The sequence below is a fragment of the Nerophis ophidion genome, linkage group LG03 (genome assembly GCF_033978795.1).
Source record: "Nerophis ophidion isolate RoL-2023_Sa linkage group LG03, RoL_Noph_v1.0, whole genome shotgun sequence".
Taxonomy (NCBI): Eukaryota; Metazoa; Chordata; class Actinopteri; order Syngnathiformes; family Syngnathidae; genus Nerophis; species Nerophis ophidion.
This window is the reverse complement of record NC_084613.1, coordinates 8,775,778-8,798,624: the sequence shown is the minus strand read 5'-3', so window position 1 is coordinate 8,798,624 and position 22,847 is coordinate 8,775,778. Positions and strand designations below refer to the sequence as shown.

Below are 22,847 nucleotides of genomic sequence, written 5' to 3'. Positions count from 1 at the left end.
GGAAGGTTTTTTTTTATTTTTTTTAAAGGTTTATTTATAAATTTCAACAATTACAGACAGTAAGTCAAACAACAATATAAAACATTATGAAAACAGTACAAAACAGCGCCAGGGGGTTGTAAGTTCAAAATAATAAAAATAGAATACAAAAAAATATATATATATATAATAAACAAAATGCAAAGCCGTAGGCTTATTCAGATTCATCAAACAACTTAAATTTGGAACACAGCATTATCGTTTTCACAGCTTTTTTGTTGTTAGAGGTAGAGAGCGTTTTAATGTAAAGTTCCAGATCTTTTTTAAAGGCACAAAAGATAGGACGGGTATTAAGAAACTTACATTTATTAATATATAAAACTTAGCCAATAAAATAATGAGGTTGCAAAGGTAGAATCGGGGGGAAGGTTGTTGTAGGGGGGAAGAAATTTGGCGTGACAGCACCAATTAACAAAATCCACAATTGTTGTTTAATAAGTACTAAATTTGTTAAAATTCTAAATTATGACTTTAGTGTGCTAGTGTAACAGGCAAAAGACGAAATCAGCTAAAACGCTAGCATGCTAACGTTAGCATGCTAATGCTAGCGTGCTAACAACATACTTCTAAAATGGCACGGAGTAAATGTGATACAAAATAGTGGCGTTTCTTACCATTCCCCACAAGTTTGTACTTTCGCCATGAACAGGCTGATTTAAAATACTTAAAAGAAAAGGATGCTAACGTCTAAAAAAATGCTACACAACAACGTGACGTCACGTCTCGAGACGTCTCGTGACGTCACGTGTCTCGCTATTTTTAAACGAACGCTTTCATAGAAACAGCGTGGAGCCGGCCGCGCATGCGCAGTGCGAGCAGACGGGGCGGCCCACACCACGGACGTCGCAGGTCGCAGCACGACGACGACACTCCCGGCAGCCGCAGCAGCAGCAGCAGCGACCCCGCAGACCAGCACCGCGACACCCTGACGTGAGTACCACCTCCGCACCACTCATTTACAGCAAAATGTGGCTTTTTATCTCCCCGCTAGCTTCTCGCGGAGGCCCGCGTCCGTCCAGCCTTCCCGCAGGGGCGGGCGGGAGCGAGGGACGGGGATTGAGGGTTTTTTTTTTTATTGTTCGCCGCGAATAAGGCACTCCGCCTATTTCCTTTCTGCCTCCGAGGGCCCGCGGAGCTTCACACCCCGGATGTTGCTGCAGTCTCCCGGCTGTAGAAGGCCCGGGACTCGCCGCACATTAATCGATAGTACAACAACAAAAAAATAGGACTAAAAGAATGACACCTACTGGAATGTTAGTGCTTGTGCATCACGCCTGCTGTTATAGAACATATATAACCTATAATAATGTTATTATATTGTATTATAGTAGTCATACGATATGTATATATTATAATGTTTATGTTATATAATCTTGCATATATATATATATCGAGTTATAAGCGGTAGAAAAAGGATGGCTTGGTATACTATTATCACATATTTTATATATGTGTAAAATTGTATTTATTATATTATATAATTATATTTACTATATTACAGGTACATATCATTATTTATTATATTATACGTATACTATTTTTTTCTTACATGTATACGTAATAATGTGTGTATAATAAAAAAAGATGTACTATATTTATTTTATATATATATATATATATATATATATATATATATATATATATATATATATATATATATATATATATCTTAATTAGATTATCCAGAAAATAGTGCTCGATACCGTGGTAGAGCGCAATATATGTATGTGTGGGGAAAAAAATCACAAGACTACTTCATCTCTACAGAACTGTTTCATGAGGGGTTCCCTCAATCATCAGGAGATTTTTATTTTATTTTTTTATTTTTTTTACCTGATGATTGAAGGAACCCCTCATGAAACAGTTCTGTAGAGATGAAGTAGTCTTGTGATTTTTTTCCCACACACACATACATATATATATATATATATATATATATATATATGTATGTATATATATATATATATATATATATATATATATATATATATATATATATATATATATATATATATAGTTGTAAGTGGTAGAAAATGGATGGATGGATATACTATTATCACATATTTTATATGTATGTACAATTGTATTTATTGTTAGATTTATATATTTTTTAATTTTCATTTTTATTTATCTCATTCATTGATGTGCATTTAGAACGATAAATAATTATATCACAATTATACAATTTAAATTCACACAATTCCTGAGAAGGAGCAACTATGATTATAGTTACCATATTATAGATATATATATCATTATTTATTACATTATACGTATAGTATTAATATTTTATTATATGTACACGTAATAATGTGTATATAATATGTATTTCATAAAAACGTATGAATTATTACATTTATTTTATATGTATATATATTATTGTATTATATTTATATAATCATATATCTGTATATACATACTTATAAGCTGTAAAAAATGGATTGCTGGATATACTATTATCACATATGTATGTACAATTGTATTTATTATATGTATTTATTATTAGATTAATTATATTATATTTATGTATTATAATATTTACTGTATTATAGGAATATATAATTATTTATTATATTATAAATATACTATTAACATTTAATGTAGGTATATGTGTATATAATATTTATTTTATAAAAACATATGTATTTTATTTATTTTATATCTATATGCTATATGTATATAATCTTATATATATATATATATATATGTATATATATATATATATATACATATATGTATATAAGCGGTAGAAAATGGATGGCTGGATATACTATTATCACATATTTTATATATATGTACATTTCTATTTATTATTATATTTATATATAACTATGTATAATTATTTATTATATTATACATATACTATTAATATTTTATAATATGTATAATAATGTGTATATAATATTTATTTAATACATATTTATATATTATATTTATTTTATATGTGTGTATTGTATTATATTATATGTATATACTCTTACATATACATAGTTATAAGCGATAGAAAATGGATGGCAGGATATACTATAATCACATATTTTATATGTATGTACAAATGTATTTATTACATTATATGTATTTATTAATATATTCATTATATTATATTTATTTATAATTATATTTACTGTATTATAGGTATACATCATTGTTTATTATATTATACATATATTAATATTTTATTATATGTATACGTAATAATGTGTATATAACATGTATTTCATAAAAATGTATGTATTATTATATTTATTTTATATGTATATATTATCGTATTATATGTATATAATCTTATATATATATATAACTAGTTTTAAGCTGTAAAAATGGATGACTGGATATACTATTATCACATATTTTATATGTATGTACAATTGTATTTATTATATGTATTTATTATTATATTCATTATATTATATTTTATATAATTATATTTACTGTATTATAGGTATATATCATTATTTATTACATTATAAATATACTATTAATATTTTATAATCTGTATATGTAATAATGTGCATGTAATATTTATTTCATAAATATGTATTTATTATATTTATTTTATATCGATATATTATTGCATTATATTATATGTATATAATCTTATATATATGTATATATATAGTTATACGCAGTGGAAAATGGATGGCTGGATATACTATTATCACATTATTGTATTGTATTTATTACATTAAATGTATATATTATTATATTCATTGTTAGATTTTATAAATTTTATTTATTATATTAAACATATTTTATATGTATACATTAGTATGTGTATATAATATTTCTTTTAGGAATATGTATATGTTGTTATATTATACAAATACTGTATATTATTATATTAAATGGTGTCACTAAATTGCACTAACATCCTTTTAGCCACCAGGGTCTTTTTGCTTCTAGAAGGTCTCAGAATACAATGTGAGCAGTGGGAAGGTTGCCAGATGTTTTGGTGACTTACACACACATTAGCATGCTTCCGTGTAAAGCAACAAGAGGATTATGCCGCTCGGCACACGTTGGGGATTAAGGCCGCCACAGCTCAGAAGAACCGCCAATGACTTCTCCCGCGCGGTCAGGAAGTCACGGCTGCGACGGACATGAGCGACAGCCGACGTGCACGCGGCATCTTACCACGCTAACGAGAAGGGCGTCCCTGTACTGCCCTGTCCAAATCAATCAATCAATCAATGTTTACTTATATAGCCCTAAATCACTAGTGTCTCAAAGGGCTGCAAAAACCACCACGACATCCTCGGTAGGCCCACATAAGGGCAAGGAAAACTCACACCCAGTGGGACATCGGTGACAATAATGACCCAGTGGGACGTCGGTGACAATAATGACTATGAGAACCTTAGAGAGGAGGAAAGCAATGGATGTCGAGCGGGTCTAACATGATACTGTGAAAGTTCAATCCACAATGGATCCAACACAGTCGCGAGAGTCCAGTCCAAAGCGGATCCAACACAGCAGCGGGAGTCCCGTTCACAGCGGAGCCAGCAGGAAACCATCCCAAGCGGAGGCGGATCAGCAGCGCAGAGATGTCCCCAGCCGATACACAGGCGAGCAGTACATGGCCACCGGATCGGACCGGACCCCCTCCACAAGGGAGAGTGGGACATAGAAGAAAAAGAAAAGAAACGGCAGATCAACTGGTCTAAAAAGGGAGTCTATTTAAAGGCTAGAGTATACAAATGAGTTTTAAGGTGAGACTTAAATGCTTCTACTGAGGTGGCATCTCGAACTGTTACCGGGAGGGCATTCCAGAGTACTGGAGCCCGAACGGAAAACGCTCTATAGCCCGCAGACTTTTTTTGGGCTTCGGGAATCACTAACAAGCCGGAGTCCTTTGAACGCAGATTTCTTGCCGGGACATATGGTACAATACAATCGGCAAGATAGGATGGAGCTAGACCGTGTAGTATTTTATACGTAAGTATCCATCCATCCATCCATCATCTTCCGCTTATCCGAGGTCGGGTCGCGGGGGCAGCAGCCTAAGCAGGGAAGCCCAGACTTCCCTATCTCCAGCCACTTCGTCTAGCTCTTCCCGGGGGATCCCGAGGCGTTCCCAGGCCAGCCGGGAGACATAGTCTTCCCAACATGTCCTGGGTCTTCCCCGTGGCCTCCTACCAGCTGGACGTGCCCTAAACACATCCCTAGGTTTTACTACTTACTACGTAAGTAGTAAAACCTTAAAGTCACATCTTAAGTGCACAGGAAGCCAAATGACATCGTCGTCTAGTCTAGTCCAGGCCCTGATGCATGTGACCAGCAAATCGGTGTGAAGTGGCCGCCCCTTATTATTGCAAATAGTAAAACAACACTGCCCTTCTTTTGTGCAACGTTTGTGCTGTAAAAATGTTGATGTTAATAATGTGTTATTATTCATGACCAGCCACACTACCTTGTCGAAATCATCTCAAGCTTGTCCCAAACATTTGTGCTACAACATTTTAGGTCTAACTAATATAGTTTTTATGTTATGGGGCTGGTTATAAACAACAAAACATTAACATAATTATAATGGTAAAACCAAAAAAAGTGACACACACACACGTGTGTATGTATATATATATATATATATATATATATATATATATATATATATATATATATATATATATATATATATATATATATATATATATATATATATATCTGTATTTGTGTGTGTGTAAGTATATATATGTATGTATATATATGAATGCATATATATAAATATGTATATATACATATATATTTATATGTATGTATATATATATATGTATATGTATATACATATGTATGTATATATGTGTATATATGTATGTATATATGTATATATACAGTATATATGTATGTATATATACAGTATATAAACATGTGTATATATGTATGTATGTGTAAATATATATGTATATATTTATATATACAGTATATATATGTATGTATATAAACATGTATACAAATATATATGTATATATATATATTTATATGTGTGTGTATGTATATATATACAGTATGTATGTATATATATACAGTATATAAACATGTATACATATAAATATATGTGTATGTATATATATATACACAGTATATAAACATGTGTATGTATATATATATATATACAGTATATAAACATGTATACATATAAATATATGTGTATGTATATATATATATATATATATATACACACAGTATATAAACATGTCTATATATATATATATATATATATATATATTTATATATATATATATATATATATGTGTCTTGATTGGATTATCCAGAGAATAGTGCTCGATACCGTGGTAGAGCGCAATATGTAGGTGTGGGAAAAATCACAAGACTACTTCATCTCTACAGAACTGTTTCATGAGGGGTTCCCTCAATCTCCTGATGAGATTGAGGGAACCCCTCATGAAACAGTTCTGTAGAGATGAAGTAGTCTTGTGATTTTTCCCACACCTACATATATATATGTATATACATATATACATATATATATATATACTGGTAAAGAACATAATGTCATGGCTGTATTGATTATGTTAAAATAATACCATTATAACCCCAAAAAGCTGCCATGTAAGGGCCTAACCACAACCCATCAGGAGCAAGGGTGAAGTGTCTTACTCAAGGACACAACGGACGTGACGAGGTAAATAGAAGGTGGGAATCAAACCAGGAACCCTCAGGTTGCCGTCACGGCCGCGCTCCCAACTCCGCCACGCCGTCCCCAAGGTGGTCCCACATGGTCCAGAGTTTTGAAAACCCAGAAATGAAGTTCAAATAATAGCAATATAACCCCAAAAAAGCTGCCATGCAACGGCCTAAGCACGAGCCATCAGGAGCAAGGGTGAAGTGTCTGGCTCAAGGGCACAACGGATGTGACGAGTTTGGGATTGAACCAGGAACCCTCAGGTTGACAAGCTCCTGTTTGTCTACACACAGCATGCAACATGTTCATGAGCATTTGTGTGTTCCAGGTCAGGGATGGCAGTGAATGTGTATGCCACGTCCGTGTCTATCGACAACCTCAGCCGCCATGACATGCTGGCCTGGGTCAACGACTCCTTGCACCTCACCTACACCAAGATCGAGCAGCTGTGTTCAGGTGAGGACCGCTCCCCACGTGCTAGGAGAGGGGTGTCCAAACTTTTTCCACTGAGGGCCACACACGGAAAAATTAAAGCATTTTGATATTTTTCATTTTCAAACCATAACAAAATATATGGATTTTGAAAAATTATTTTACCTTTAGGGGTCCCGGGGACCATAAAGGGTCTCAGTTAATAAAATGTTAAAAATAAGCCAATTTTTTTTTTATTTTTTTTATTTAACGCTTTAGAGTAAATCTCTATATCAACTTAAAAAAAGGGGGAAAAAATAAAGGTTTTATGTCATTTCTGTCAAAAACAACTTTGTTGTTCATAGTAAAACTGAAATATGCAGTATTTAGTAATTAGAGCCCTAAAAGATCAACAATGCAGGACACCATTGATTTTAATTGTTTTATATTTTTGAGTAATCACAGTGAAAAGATAAATAAAATACCACTAAGTATATCCAAAAGGTGCCCCACACAAAAAGTGATACATTTTTATTAGTTTTTTTTTTTAAACTTTCAACACATACATTACGAGGTCGACTTCAGACATACAGTGTGGCAAGAAAGTATTTAGTCAGCCAGCGATTGTGCAAGTTCTCCCACTTAAAATGATGACAGAGGTCTGTAATTTTCATCATAGGTACACTTCAACTGTGATAGATAGAATGTGAAAAAGAAATCCAGGAATTCACATTGTAGGAATTTTAAAGAATTTATTTGTAAATTATGGAGGAAAATAAGTATTTGGTCAACCATTCAAAGCTCTCACTGATACATGATACATGGCCTCATTCATTCTTTCCTTAACACGGATCAGTCGTCCTGTCCCCTTAGCAGAAAAACAGCCCCAAAGCATGATGTTTCCACCCCCATGCTTCACAGTAGGTATGGTGTTCTTGGGATGCAACTCAGTATTCTTCTTCCTACAAACACGACAAGTTGAGTTTGTACCAAAATGGATACATGGATGATACAGCAGAGGATTGGGAGAATGTCATGTGGTCAGATAAAACCAAAATATAACTTTTTGGTATAGACTCAACTCGTGTTTGGAGGAAGAAGAATACCGAGTTGCATCCCAAGAACACCACACCTACTGTGAAGCATGGGGGTGGAAACATCATGCTTTGGGGCTGTTTTTATGCTAAGGGGACAGGACGATTGATCCGTGTTAAGGAAAGAATGAATGGGGCCATGTATCGTGAGATTTTGAGCCAAAACCTCCTTTCATCAGTGAGAGCTTTGAATGGTTGACCAAATACTTATTTTCCACCATAATTTACAAATAAATTCTTTAAAATTCAGAATTCCTGGATTTTTTTTTCATATTCTGTCTCTCACAGTTGAAGTGTACCTATGATGAAAATTACAGACCTCTGTCATCATTTTAAAGGGGAACATTATCAGCAGACCTATGTAAGCGTCAATATATACCTTGATGATGCAGAAAAAAGACCATTTATTTTTTTAACCGATTCCCGAACTCCAAATAGGTGAATTTTGGCAAATTAAACGCCTTTCTGTTTATCGCGCTGGAGGCGATGACGTCAGAATGTGACGTCGCCGAGGTAATACACCCGCCATTTTCATTTATTCACAGCTCTGTTATTTTCCGTTTTTTTGACAATTTTTTGGAACTTTGGAGACATCATGCCTCGTCGGTGTGTTGTCGGAGGGTGTAACAACACTAACAGGGAGGGATTCAAGTTGCACCACTGGCCCGAAGATGCGAAAGTGGCAAAAAATCTGCCGCCAGACCCCCATTGAATGTGCCGGAGTGTCTCCACATTTGACCGGTTATGCTAAGGCAGACATGGCACAGAGATTTATGGATAACCTGCAGATGCATTTGCAACGATAGTCAACAAAATCACAAAGGTGAGTTTTGTTGATGTTGACTGCCAGCTAATCGATGCTAACATGCTATTTACCGGCGATGCTAAGGCAGACATGGCACAGAGATGTATGGATAACCTGCTAATGCATTTGCAACGATAGTCAACGAAATCACAAAGGTGAGTTTTGTTGATGTTGACTGCCAGCTAATCGATGCTAACATGCTACGCTAATCGATCTTAACATGCTATTTACCGGCGGTGCTAAAGCAGACATGGCACAGAGATGTATGGATAACCTGTAGATGCATTTGCAACTATATTACGTTTCCTTCCACCCACATTTAATGCGAAACAAACACTTACCAATCGACGGATTTAAGTTGCTCCCGTGTCAAAAGATGCGAAAGTCCTGATCGTTTGGTCCGCACATTTTACCAGCGATGCTAACGCAGCTATTCGGCCATGCTATGACTATAATTCGCTCAATAGCTTCAGTTTCTTCTTCAATACTTTCATACTCCAACCATCTGTTTCAATACATGCGTAATCTGTTGAATCGCTTAAGTCGCTGAAATCCGAGTTTGAATCCGAGCTAATGTCACTATATCTTGCTGTGGTATTCCCATTGTTTGTTTACATTGGCAGCACTGTGTGACGTCACAGGGAAATGGCCAGTGTCTTCGCAGAGAGCGAAAATAAGGCACTTTAAAGCTTTATTTAGGGATATTCCCAGACCGGTAAAATTTTGAAAAAAACTTCAAAAAATACAACAAACCACTGGGAACTGATTTTTATTGTTTTAACCCTTTTGAAATTGTGATAATGTTCCCCTTTAAGTGGGAGAACTTGCACAATCGCTGGCTGACTAAATACTTTTTCACCCCACAGTTTCCGTCAATTTTACGTTTAAACTATTATTTTTTTTTGTTTTTTGCCCTTTTGTCAAATAAAACTTTGTTTTTATATGGCAACTGCACAATATGTGCAATATTTACCACATAAAACATTTTAAAATGAAATATTCGAACTAATTGGAGCTTTGAAAATAATTCATTATAACATGGATTTTCTGTCATTATTTTTTTTTGAGCAATGGTAAACAAAATCAAAAATAAAGAAAGAAAAAAACAGCCTGCACGGCAACTTCGTATCAACATTGCAACTTTTTCTGGATAGATTTCACCTCATTGTAATATTTTTAATATTCTTTTTTATTTTTGCAAAAGCGTTTCCAGAATGTGTGGCGGGCCGGTAACCAATTAGCGGCGGTCCGCAAATGGCCCCGGGGCCGCACTTTGGACACCCCTGTGCTAGGGAAACGGCGACCAAACGGGTGTGTTTCGTTGGCAGGGGCGGCGTACTGCCAGTTCATGGACATGTTGTTCCCCGGCTGCATCCTCCTGAAGAAGGTGAAGTTTCAAGCCAAGCTGGAGCACGAGTTCATACACAACTTCAAAGTTCTTCAGGCGGCCTTTAAAAGGATGAGCGTGGACAAGGTGAGGACCACCGCTGCGCCACTTTTGACCGCGTGGTGCAGTACGTCTGGATTGGGCCGGGCCGATTATCCATCCATCCATCCATCAAGTCATAAAAATGGGGTCGATCTGGAAAATTGTTGCTTGGGCATGTTGTTGGTGTGGCACCGGCCGTAGATGTTGACATGCCGAGTTTCAAGCACTCTTCATTCTCTAGCGCAGGGGTCACCAATCTTTTTGAAACTAAGAGCTACTTTTTAGGTACTGATTAATGCGAAGGGCTACCAGTTTGATACACACTTAAATAAATTGCCAGAATTAGCCAATTTGCTCAATTTACCTTTAATAAACAAATCTATATATATAAAAAAATGGGTATTTCTGTCCGTCATTCCGTCGTACATTTTTTTTCCTTTTACGGAAGGTTTTTTGTAGAGGATAAATGATGAAAAAAACACTTAATTGAACAGTTTAAAAGAGGAGAAAAAATTAAAATTAAATTTTGAAACAGTTTATCTTCAATTTCGACTCTTTAAAATTCAAAATTCAACCGTAAAAAACAAAGAGAAAAACTAGCTAATTTGAATCTTTTTTTAAAAATTTAAAAAAGAATTTATGGAACATCATTAGTAATTTTTCCTGATTAAGATTAATTTTAAAATTTTGATGACTAAAAAATCCAATCTGCACTTTGTTAGAATGTATAACAAATTGGACCAAGCTATATTTCTAACAAAGACACATCATCATTTTTTCTAGATTTTCCCGAACAAAAATTTAAAAAAAAATTCAAAAGACTTTGAAATAAGATTTAAATTTGATTCTACAGATTTTCTAGATTTGCCAGAATAATTATTTTGAATTGTAATCCTGATAAATTTGAAGAAATATTTCACAAATATTCTTCGTCGAAAAAACCGAAGCTAAAATAAAGAATTAAATTAAAATGTATTTATTTTTCTTTACAATAAAAAAAAATAAATTTACTTAAACATTGATTTAAATTGTCAGGAGAGAAGAGGAAGGAATTTAAAAGGTAAAAAGGTATATGTGTTTAAAAATCCTAAAATCATTTTTAAGGTTGTATTATTTCTCAAAAATTGTCTTTCTGAAAGTTATAAGAAGCAAAGTAAAAAAAATAAAGTAATTTATTTCAACAAGTGAAGACAAAGTCTTTAAAATATTTTTGGGAATTTTCAAATTCTATTTGAGATTTGTCTCTCTTAGAATTAAAAATGTCGAGCAAAGCAAGACCAGCTTGCTAGTAAATAAGTACAATTTAAAAAATAGAGGCAGCTCACTGGTAAGTGTTGCTATTTGAGCTATTTTTAGAACAGGCCAGCGGGCGACTCATCTAGTCCTTACGGGCTACCGCGCGGTTTTGGTGACCCCTGCTCTAGTGGGTGACTTTTCAAATGATGCTACATATTAGCAGTAATGCTACTTTTTGTAGCAACACTTTTTCTGCATGCCTGAAGTATTACGGTTGTCTGTTCAACATCTTCCCGCTTGAAGCCCAACCACCACCAGACGATGCACCCCCAGCTGTTTTTCTTGGGAATTAATTCTTCCTCCATTTGTTACCAGATTGGCAGTTTCTTTCTCTCGTATTACCACTCGCACCACTCCGCTAGCATCACAGCTAACGCTACCATGCCGCTACCTCTCTGCTCTGTGAGGGCGTATGACGTTGCACGTGCGACAGTATATGACGTGTGTAAAAAGGTGCGCTTGTTTTATGTCTCTGTGAGAAGGAGAGACAAGAAAGAGTGAAGAAAAGCCTGCAGTGTAATGCCCGCAGCTGAAAGCAACTGCGTGAGAACGTATACTCCAATATCACCATATAAGTCATTTTCTATATCGCACAGGGACAAACCCGCGATATATCGAGTATGTGCGATAAATTTGCCCGGCCCTATTATGAAGAAACATTTGTTTCATGAAGTCATTCACGGTTTGGGAACCCAGGAAACATGAATTGGCATATATATATATATATATATATATATATATATATATATATATATATATATATATATATATATATAGTGTGTGTGTGTGTGTGTGTATATCAATCAATCAATCAATGTTTACTTATATAGCCCTAAATCTCTAGTGTCTCAAAGGGCTGCACAAACCACAACATAAATCACTACAACATCCTTGGAAGGCCCACATACGGGCAAGGAAAACTCACACCCAGTGGGACGTCAGTATATACCTATATATGTATATTATACATACTGTATATATATTTGTGTATATATCCATATACATGTGTATATGTATATATATATACATGTGTATACAGTATATGTATAAATACATATATGTGTATATATACATATATATGTACATATATGTATATTTATACATATATATGGATATATACACATATATGTGTATATATACATAAATATGTGTATATATGTATATATATACATGTGTATATATGTATAAATACATACATGTGTATACATGTATTAATACATATATATGTACATATATGTATATTTATACTTATATAAGGATAAATACACATATGTGTATATATATATGTATATACATGTGTATATATGTATCTATACAAATATATGTATATATACATGTGTATGTATGTGTATATATATGTGTGTGTATATATGTACATATATACATATATGTATATACTGTATATACATATGTACACATGTGTAGATATATATACATATATATGTAGATATATACATGTGTATACATGTATAAATACATATCAATCAATCAATCAATGTTTATTTATATAGCCCGAAATCACAAGTGTCTCAAAGGGCTGCACAAACCACTACGAAGAACCCACATATATGTATATATATTTATATATGTACATATATGTATATTTAAACTTATATATGGATAAATACACATATATATTTGTATATATATATGTATATACATGTGTATATATCTATCTATACATCTATATGTATATATATACATGTGTGTATATATATATATATATATATATATACATGTGTATATATGTGTATATATACATATATATGTGTATATATGTATATTTATATACTTATGTATATTTATATACTTATGTATATATACATATATATATATTATATATATATATATATATATATATATATATATATATCCCTCGCACACTAATTGACTGAAAAAGCGGGTACTTTGCAGATTATGTCATGTTATTGATTGGAAAATGCATTTATAGACTATCTAATTTGCCTGAGTGGCTATGACACACCGAGAGTAAAAAAACGGTAGAAAATGCATTAGAAAGGACCGATTAAAAAAAAAAAAAAAGAATAACAATTATTTTCTTTTTCTTTTTTTAAATTGTACATTTTTTAAAACTTGGTACTTCCTGCGGGCCGTAGTTTGGGGACACTGGTGTGGAACAAAATATGTGGAGCATGATCCACTCACAGTTGTATGAGCACCTGGGAGAAATTAACCGACCCGCACTCCGTCAGTCTTCAAGTCTCGCGCAGGATTCTCACAAGCGTGAGGCAAAAAAAACAAAAAACTTATCCATACCCACTGTGCCTCACCCCACACAGATCATACCGGTGGAGAAGCTGGTCAAGGGGAAATTCCAGGACAACTTTGAGTTCGTGCAGTGGTTCAAGAAGTTCTTTGACGCCAACTACGACGGGAAGGACTACGACCCCATGCTGGCCAGACAAGGGCAGGACGTGGCCCCCTCCCCCAACCCAGGTGATCACTTTACCCACAAACCCAAGAGAACTTCAGGTAAACGTCAAAAAAAAACATCTTTCCGCCTTTGTTGCACGGTCTTGGCTGAGCTTTGGATGGCTCCACAGAAAAACAAGCAGCTGGCGCTGGCTTTTCACTCACTAGTACAGTTGGGTTCGGTACGCTTATCCAACCATTTTAGACCAAAAGCACAACCCTGCGTACCATGTACCAGCCAAACTGTACTGTAGCCTGCAGTGGAAATGCACTTGTAGACTTCATCCTGCTGTCAAATTATGATAAGGAGACTCCCCTTTTTTTTTTATTGAACCTCAGACCCTCATGCCTCTTATGATTAAATCTTCATCTAAACGGGAAGATATTTTTTTTGTTGCTTTTTATTTTTTTTTATTCTGATTGTAATATTTCTCTATTTTGTTTCCTTTTAAACCCCCATTATTTACTTTTTACTTTTATTTTAATTTTTTAAATTGAACTCAACTCTGTACACTGCTGCTGGAATTTTAATTTTCCTGAAGGAACTCTCCTGAAGGAATCAATAAAGTACTATCCATCTATCTATCCATCTATCTATCTATCTATCTATCTATCTATCTATCTATCTATCTATCTATCTATATAAACATCCCATCAGTCGGCAATCCCAGTTTGCATGATTAGTACCGTATTTTTCGGAGTATAAGTCGCACCTGAAGAAAATGCATCATAAAGAAGGAAAAAAAACATATATACCGTATTTCCTTGAATTGCCGCCGGGGCGCTAATGATTTAAAACCTTTTCTCACTCCGGCGCTTACCAAAGGCATGCAGTAAAGGCAAGCATGCGCTTATAAATTTGAGTGTGATGTAAGGATACCATCATGAAAAGCACATTTAATAAAAAAAACTTTATTATGGTCTTACCTTTACTTCTAAATGAAGTCCATGCGCAGCTCCTTCTGATCAAAAGCATCTATAACTTGTTTATAGAAGTCTTCCTTATCTTTCTTCAGTTTTAAAAGTCTCTCTGTCTCGATGGAGATCTTCCTTTATTACCTCCTGCTTTGATTGAAAGTCCAGTTTAGAAAACTGTTTTATTTCAGATATGTAATCCTCCATGTTGAAAGTGCAAGCGAGAGGAAAAAATAAACACACGCTGCTCACTCTTGCTGCTTGTTGTCACTTCTTCTGCAGCCGAGTAGTCGCAAGAAGGATCACTAGCGCCCTCTAGCACCAGGAGGGGGGAGTCAGTTAATGACTCATATTTGACACACGCAGCTACAGTATATTAATAAAACATCGCTGCTTACTGTTCATTTTAGCATATTCAATAGCTTGGACCTTAAATCCTACTGAATAGCTCTTAATCTTCTTCCCTTTATGCGATTTCAAATGATTGAAATCCGCCTCCTCCATTTTGAAAATGATGACAGGTGAAGTGTCACTCGTGACGTGACAAGTTTGACCCGGCGGAAATTCTAGACATGCGCTAATAAAAATAATATTTTGCGAAAGGAGTTTGACCCGGTAGTAATTCTAGTCAGGTGCATACTATATACCCGGCGGCAATGCGAGGAAATACGGTAACTGTATTGCAAAATCTTTAAAAAACAACAACTTTTTATTTGTATTTTTCTTACTCGGTCGCCTTAAATTGACTCCTCGGACTATTAAGGACACAAAGGTGACTTTCAAAAGAGCCTAAAACGGAGCTCAGGCTCCCAGTTGTTCCATGCCAGCTTCACCTTTACTTTGGGGGCAACTTTTTTGCTGTATTTGCCAAAATAAACTCGCAGAATGCTTAGTGAGGGGTGGAAGCGCAGAGGTTTTGTTGCATGAACAGGAGTTTGCTTGATGAGCAGTAAAATCTTTTGGTTTGACACTTAGTAGGGAAAATGGTATACGGGTAGTTGTTTTTGTCTTCCCAAACACCCGTGTGTGTCATCATGTGGCTTGTTTGGCTGCAAGTAGCTCAGCAAAGCAGCGGTCCAAGTCCCAACCTGAACAATGTTGACATCACCTCAACCATTCATCGCCTGCTCGTTTCAAGCTTCTACAAAAGTACAGTCACCAATATGACCACTAATATATTATGTAATATGACTACTAATATATGTGATATGACTACTGATATATTATGTAATATGACTACTAATATATGTGATATGACTACTGATATATGTAATATGACTACTAATATATGTGATGTGACTACTGATATATGTGATATGACTACTGATATATGTAATATGACTACTAATATATTATGTAATATGACTACATATATATGTAATATGACTACTAATATATTATGTAATATGACTACTATAATATTATGTAATATGACTACTAATATATTAGGTAATATGACTACTAATATATGTAATATGACTACTAATATATTGTGGAATATGACTACTTATATATTATGTAATATGACTACTAATATATGTAATATGACTACATATATATGTAATATGACTACTAATATATTATGTAATATGACTACTAATATATCATGTAATATGACTACTAATATATTATGTAATATGACTACTAATATATGTAATATGACTTCTAATATATTGTGTAATATGACTACTAATATAATATGTAATATGACTACTAATATATTATGTAATATGACTACTAATATATGCAATATGACTACTAATGTATGTATTATGACTACTAATATATGTAATACGACTACTAATATGTAATATGACTACTAATATATGTAATATGACTACTAATATATTATGTAATATGACTACTAATATATGTAATATGACTACTAATGTATATGACTACTAATATATGTAATATGACTACTACTGTGTGTAATAAGACTTAATATATGTGAATGACTACTAATATATGTGATATGACTACTAATATATATAATATGACTACTAATATATGTGATATGACTACTAATATATGTAATATGACTACAAATATATGTAATATAACTACTAATATATGTAATATGACTACTAATATATGTGATATGACTACTAATATATATAATATGACTACTAATATATGTAATATAACTACTAATATATGTAATATGACTACTAATATATGTGATATGACTACTAATGTATGTAATATGACTACTAATATATGAGATACGACCACTACGGCATTTCTGTGTCAAGCCAACTGAACATTTTCTTTCCGACAACCAACAGGACCACAGAGGACTTCACCGACGGTTCCCAAGAACATGCCCACACTGCAGCGTGTGCAACACAACACTCCGTCCCTGAGGAAGAACCCCACCTTGACCCGAAACGGCGGCAGCGACGCTGAGATCATGGAGCTCAATCAACAGGTGCGATGCTTACCATCATAATAGCCTCAGCTTAAAAAGTCCAATATCGCAGCACCGTTGACCCCAATTGACTACTTTGTTGTCACCTAGACAGTGTTGATTGAGGTAAACGGACATTATATTAATTGAAGAGTCTGTGTCTCTGATAGTGTATATAATAATGTAAGTGCATCATAAAGCCTACATGAACTCCATGGTGTTCAGGGAGGAATTGTCTCTCCTATTGCTACTGTACGATTTTTTCAGCTATAGTTACATTAATCATTAGTAATGTAGCAGCCTAGTTTTGAATGGCAGGGTCCCTGCTATCACATGATGATAAAAATAGAACATTTACATAATAAAAATCAACTACAGGCTTCCCAAATGCTGTAATACATTAAGCATGATGAGTTGAGTTGAAACTGTTTAATGTTGCACTTTTTATATGTAGGAGAAAAGTTGTGTCATTTTATTTAATCAAAGCAACAACTTGAGGCAGTTTAATGTGGATTAACGTGGGCAGAATTATTATAGTGTTCCCCATGTTAAAAGGATCAAGCCATTGTTTACAAATTTGGTAAATATATAACCCCAAAAAATTATATTTTGTTGTTTTCTTACTGTACCGAAAATGAACCGAACCATGACCTCTAAACCGAGGTACGTACCGAACTGAAATTTTTGTATACCGTTATGCCCCTACCGCCAAGGTCATTGCTGTGAATCGTTTAAATCCAGGGAGAAAATTATAGCGGGGGTTAGGTACTCGTGGTTTTTGTCTCTGCGTTGACGTAGTTATTAGTACAAGGCAGAGAATTCCCGCGAAAAATATAATGCCAATGTGTGAAGGCACCTGATTGGCTAGCTCTACTATCAGCTGACAACATCAACCAATGACATTGCCCGTTATAGGCGTCTGCACGCGTCGTTTGCCGACAATATCTAGTCCCTGATCCTCAATTATTGTGAGCATTTCTGAACTCGTAATTTGTTTGTATTGGTTGTGTAAACTTGTATACATAAATTTCATCACATGATTGTAGCTGAGATAGGCGCCAGCGCCCCCCGCGACCCCAAAAGGGAATAAGCGGTACAAAAATGGATGGATGGATGATACATTTTTATGAAAATATTTGCTAATAAATGTGAAATTTTGGTCAGGAGAATATTGTTAGATTTTGACTCAAAATAGCAGGAAATGCATCCTAAGCTAACATAGATTTAAAAAAAAATACTGGGGGGGGCATGCCTCCAGACCCCCCTATCAGACGAGTGCACTCTGTATATTAGTAGTCATATGACATATATTAGTAGTCATATCACATATATAACAAGTCATAGTACATATATTAGTAGTCATATGACATATATTAGTAGTCATATCACATATATAACTAGTCATAGTACATATATTAGTAGTCATATTACATACATAAGTAGTCATACCACATATATTAGTAGTCATGTTACATATATTAGTAGTCATATCGCACATATTATTAGTCATTACATATATTAGTAGTCATATGACGTATATTAGTAGTCATATCACATATATAACTAGTCATAGTACATATATTAGTAGTGATATTACATACATAAGTAGTCATACCACATATATTAGTAGTCATGTTACATATATTAGTAGTCATATCGCACATATTATCAGTCATTACGTATATTAGTAGTCATATGACATATATTAGTAGTCATATCACATATATAACTAGTCATAGTACATATATTAGTAGTGATATTACATACATAAGTAGTCATACCACATATATTAGTAGTCATGTTACATATATTAGTAGTCATATTACATACATAAGTAGTCATACCACATATATTAGTAGTCATATCGCACATATTATTAGTCATTACATATATTAGTAGTCACATTACATATATTAGTAGTTTTATCAAATATATTAGTAGTCATATTACATATATTAGTAGTCATATCACTTATATAACTAGTCATAGTACATATATTAGTAGTCATATTACATAGATAAGTAGTCATATTACATACATAAGTAGTCATACCACATATATTAGTAGACATGTTACATATATTAGTAGTCATATCGCACATATTATCAGTCATTACATATATTAGTAGTCATATTACATACATTAGTAGTTTTATCAAATATCTTAGTAGTCATATTACATATATTAGTAGTCATATTACATATATTAGTAGTCATATTATATATATATATTATTAGTCATATCACATATATTAGTAGTCATATTACATATATTACTAGTCATAGTACATATATTAGTAGTCATATTACATATATAAGTAGTCATACCACATATATTAGTAGTTATATCACATATATTAGTAGTCTTATCTCATATATTAGTATTCATATCACATATATTAGCAGTCATATTACACATATTAGTAGTCATATCACATATATTAGTAGTCATATTACATATATTAGTACTCATATCACATATATTAGTAGTCATATTACATATATTGGTAGTCACATTACATACATTAGTACTCATATTGCTTATATTTGTAGTCATATCACCTACATTAGTAGTCATATCACATATATTAGTAGTCATATGACATATATTAGTAGTCATATTACATATATTAGTAGTCATATCACATATATTAATAGTCATATGACATATATTAGTAGTCATAGTACATATAATAGTAGTCATGTTACATACATAAGTAGTCATACCACATATATTAGTAGTCCTGTTACATATATTAGCAGTCATATCGCATATATTATTAGTCATTACATATATTAGTAGTCATAATACATATATTAGTAGTCATACTACATATATTAGTAGTCATATTACATATATTAGTAGTCAAATTACATATTACTAGTCATAATACATCTAATAGTAGTCATATTACATATATAAGTAGTCATACCACATATATTAGTAGTCGTATCACATATATTAGTAGTCATATTACACTTATTAGTAGTCATATTACATTTATTAATAGTCATACATCATATATTAGCATTCATTTCACATATATTAGTAGTCGTATTACATATATTAGTAGTCGTATTAGTAGTCATATTACATATATTAATTGTCATATCACACATAGTAGTCATATTGCATACATTAGTTGTCATCCATCCATCCATTTCCTACCGCTTGTCCCTTTCGAGGTGGCGGGGGGTGCTGGAGCAAAGTGTGGGCGATGACAGACTTGAATCATATCCATGACTCATAAAAACAAAAAGTTGTATTTGTAATGGACTTTTGAAAATAGTCCTGTAGTTACCTTCTGCGCCAGCAGAGGCCGCCGTCGCCCCCACTAGAATACTCGCAGCCTTCATTTGCTGTGGTCTCCTTCTTGCCAGCTGATGGAGTTGAAGTTGACAGTGGACGGCCTGGAGAAGGAGAGAGACTTTTACTTCAGCAAACTACGAGACATCGAGCTCATCTGCCAGGAGAACGAGAACAGTCCGGTGCTCGGCAAGATAATCGATATCCTTTACGCCACAGAGGTACGTCTCTTACACAATAGTGGGACGTGTGTGGACCAGGGCTGCGGAATACTTGTTTATTAATTGTTTTTTTTTTTGTATTAAATCAACATAAAAAACACAAGATACATTTACAATTAGTGCACCAACCTTTTACTTGACAAAATAAAAAAGAACCCCAGTGTGGACTTAATCGCCGGAGTTAATCCGGCACGTATGCGGAGGCTGACTTGAAATATCTATTGGTGTGTTCCAGGAGGGCTTTGCGCCTCCAGAAGACGAAGAACTCGAGGAGCAAGGCCACCTGGACCAGGATGAATACTGAACCCCTTCCTTTTTCTTTTAGTTTTATTTCTACTCTCTGCACGCTCTTACCGACTAACATCCCCCACCCTTGCTGCTATCCTTTACTGTCCTCGCCACCGGTTTGGACGCTCTCCGTCCCACCCGACAGCACCGCCTACAACATATCCTCGTACTCAGCGCGAGCCGAACCAGAGCCGCCAAGACGGGCCTGAGCACGGATGTGCTGAGGAGGTCTGTAAATACCGAGGATATTTGCTCCACGAGAGTTATTTATTTGCACACTTTTGGAAAGGCTCGCCATTCGGACACTCCCAGAGCGGACCCTTTTTTTTTTTTTGTTGCTATTTATTTAACTTATACCTTCTTGGATGGAAAGCTACTGCACTGCTGAGGCCGCTGGACCGTCTGGTTCTTGCTGCAAGATGGTGGATATTAATATTAATATTCCCTAGTATTATTTGGAAGTGTTTTAAGGGAGTCCTGCTGAGCCGTGGTCACGTCACAGCTTTTACTGTCTCACGTTACTTATTAAGGTACCGGGCAAGGAAAACTAACAAAAAAGGAAAAAAAAAGAGCCTCCTGTTTAGTTTTTTTTTTAACGAGTAATCTGCTTTGAGAAACTTTCATCAGCATCGACTGAACGCTCATCGTCGGACTTTTCAATAAATTTAAAACGGATGACAAATGAATTGTGTGTTTTCAATGTGGCTTCACAGCTCTGTGGTTTAACTAAGATGCCTTAGTAGTCATATCACATATATTAGTAGTCATATTACTTATATTAGTAGTTATATCACATATATTAGTAGTAATATTACTTATATTAGTAGTTACATCACATATATTAGTAGTCATATCACATTTATTAGTAGTCATATTACTTATATTAGTAGTTATATCACATATATTAGTAGTCATATTACTTATATTTGTAGTCATATTACTTATATTAGTAGTTATATCACATATATTAGTACTCATATCACATATATTTTTAGTCATATTACATATATTAGTAGTCATTACATATATTAGTAGTCATATTACTTATATTAGTAGTTATATCACATATATTTGTAGTCATATTACATATATTAGTAGTCATTATTTATATTAGTAGTCATATCACATATATTAGTAGTCATATTACATATATTAGTAGTCATATTACATACATTAGTAGTCATATCACATATATTAATAGTCATATTACATATATTTTTAGTCATCACATATGCTTTGAGTACCCTGAAGGTAGGAAAGCTCTATACAAGTACAACCCATTTATTATTTATTTATTTATATATTAGTAGTCATATTACATATATTAGTAGTCATATTACATATATTAGTAGTCATATCACATATATTAGTAGTCATATTACATATGTTAGTATTCATATCACATATATTTGGAGTCATATTACATAAATTAGTAGTCATATATATTAGTAGTCATACCACATATTAGTAGTCATATTACATATATTAGTATTCATTTTACATATATAAGTAATCATATTACATATACCAGTATTAGTAGTCATATTACATATATTA

General features: G+C 33.6%; 1 protein-coding gene across 2 annotated transcripts; it reads left to right on the top strand.

Annotated features, from left to right (window-relative positions):
- Positions 1-830: 830 nt before the first annotated feature.
- Positions 831-21,976, top strand: mapre3a (microtubule-associated protein, RP/EB family, member 3a). 2 transcript variants are annotated; one of them, XM_061894166.1, is made up of 7 exons: positions 831-969; positions 7,011-7,138; positions 10,321-10,466; positions 14,018-14,174; positions 17,354-17,496; positions 20,856-21,002; positions 21,238-21,976. In XM_061894166.1, exons 1-7 carry the CDS (start codon positions 842-844, stop codon positions 21,304-21,306), a joined length of 918 nt encoding a protein of 305 aa, XP_061750150.1. In that variant the 5' UTR covers positions 831-841; the 3' UTR covers positions 21,307-21,976. The 2 variants fall into 2 exon arrangements, with proteins under 2 accessions (XP_061750150.1, XP_061750149.1); XM_061894165.1 differs by having other exon boundaries at positions 14,018-14,210.
- Positions 21,977-22,847: the final 871 nt, after the last annotated feature.

What these genes read in the sequence shown, in the direction of transcription:
- mapre3a (XM_061894165.1), top strand. Translation starts at nt 842, where the DNA reads ATGCGCAGTGCGAGCAGACGGGGCGGCCCACACCACGGACGTCGCAGG. An exon ending in GATCGAGCAGCTGTGTTCAG is followed by an intron (nt 7,139 to 10,320) that starts GTGAGGACCGCT and finishes TTTCGTTGGCAG; the next exon opens with GGGCGGCGTACTGCCAGTTC. An exon ending in ATATCCTTTACGCCACAGAG is followed by an intron (nt 21,003 to 21,237) that starts GTACGTCTCTTA and finishes GGTGTGTTCCAG; the next exon opens with GAGGGCTTTGCGCCTCCAGA.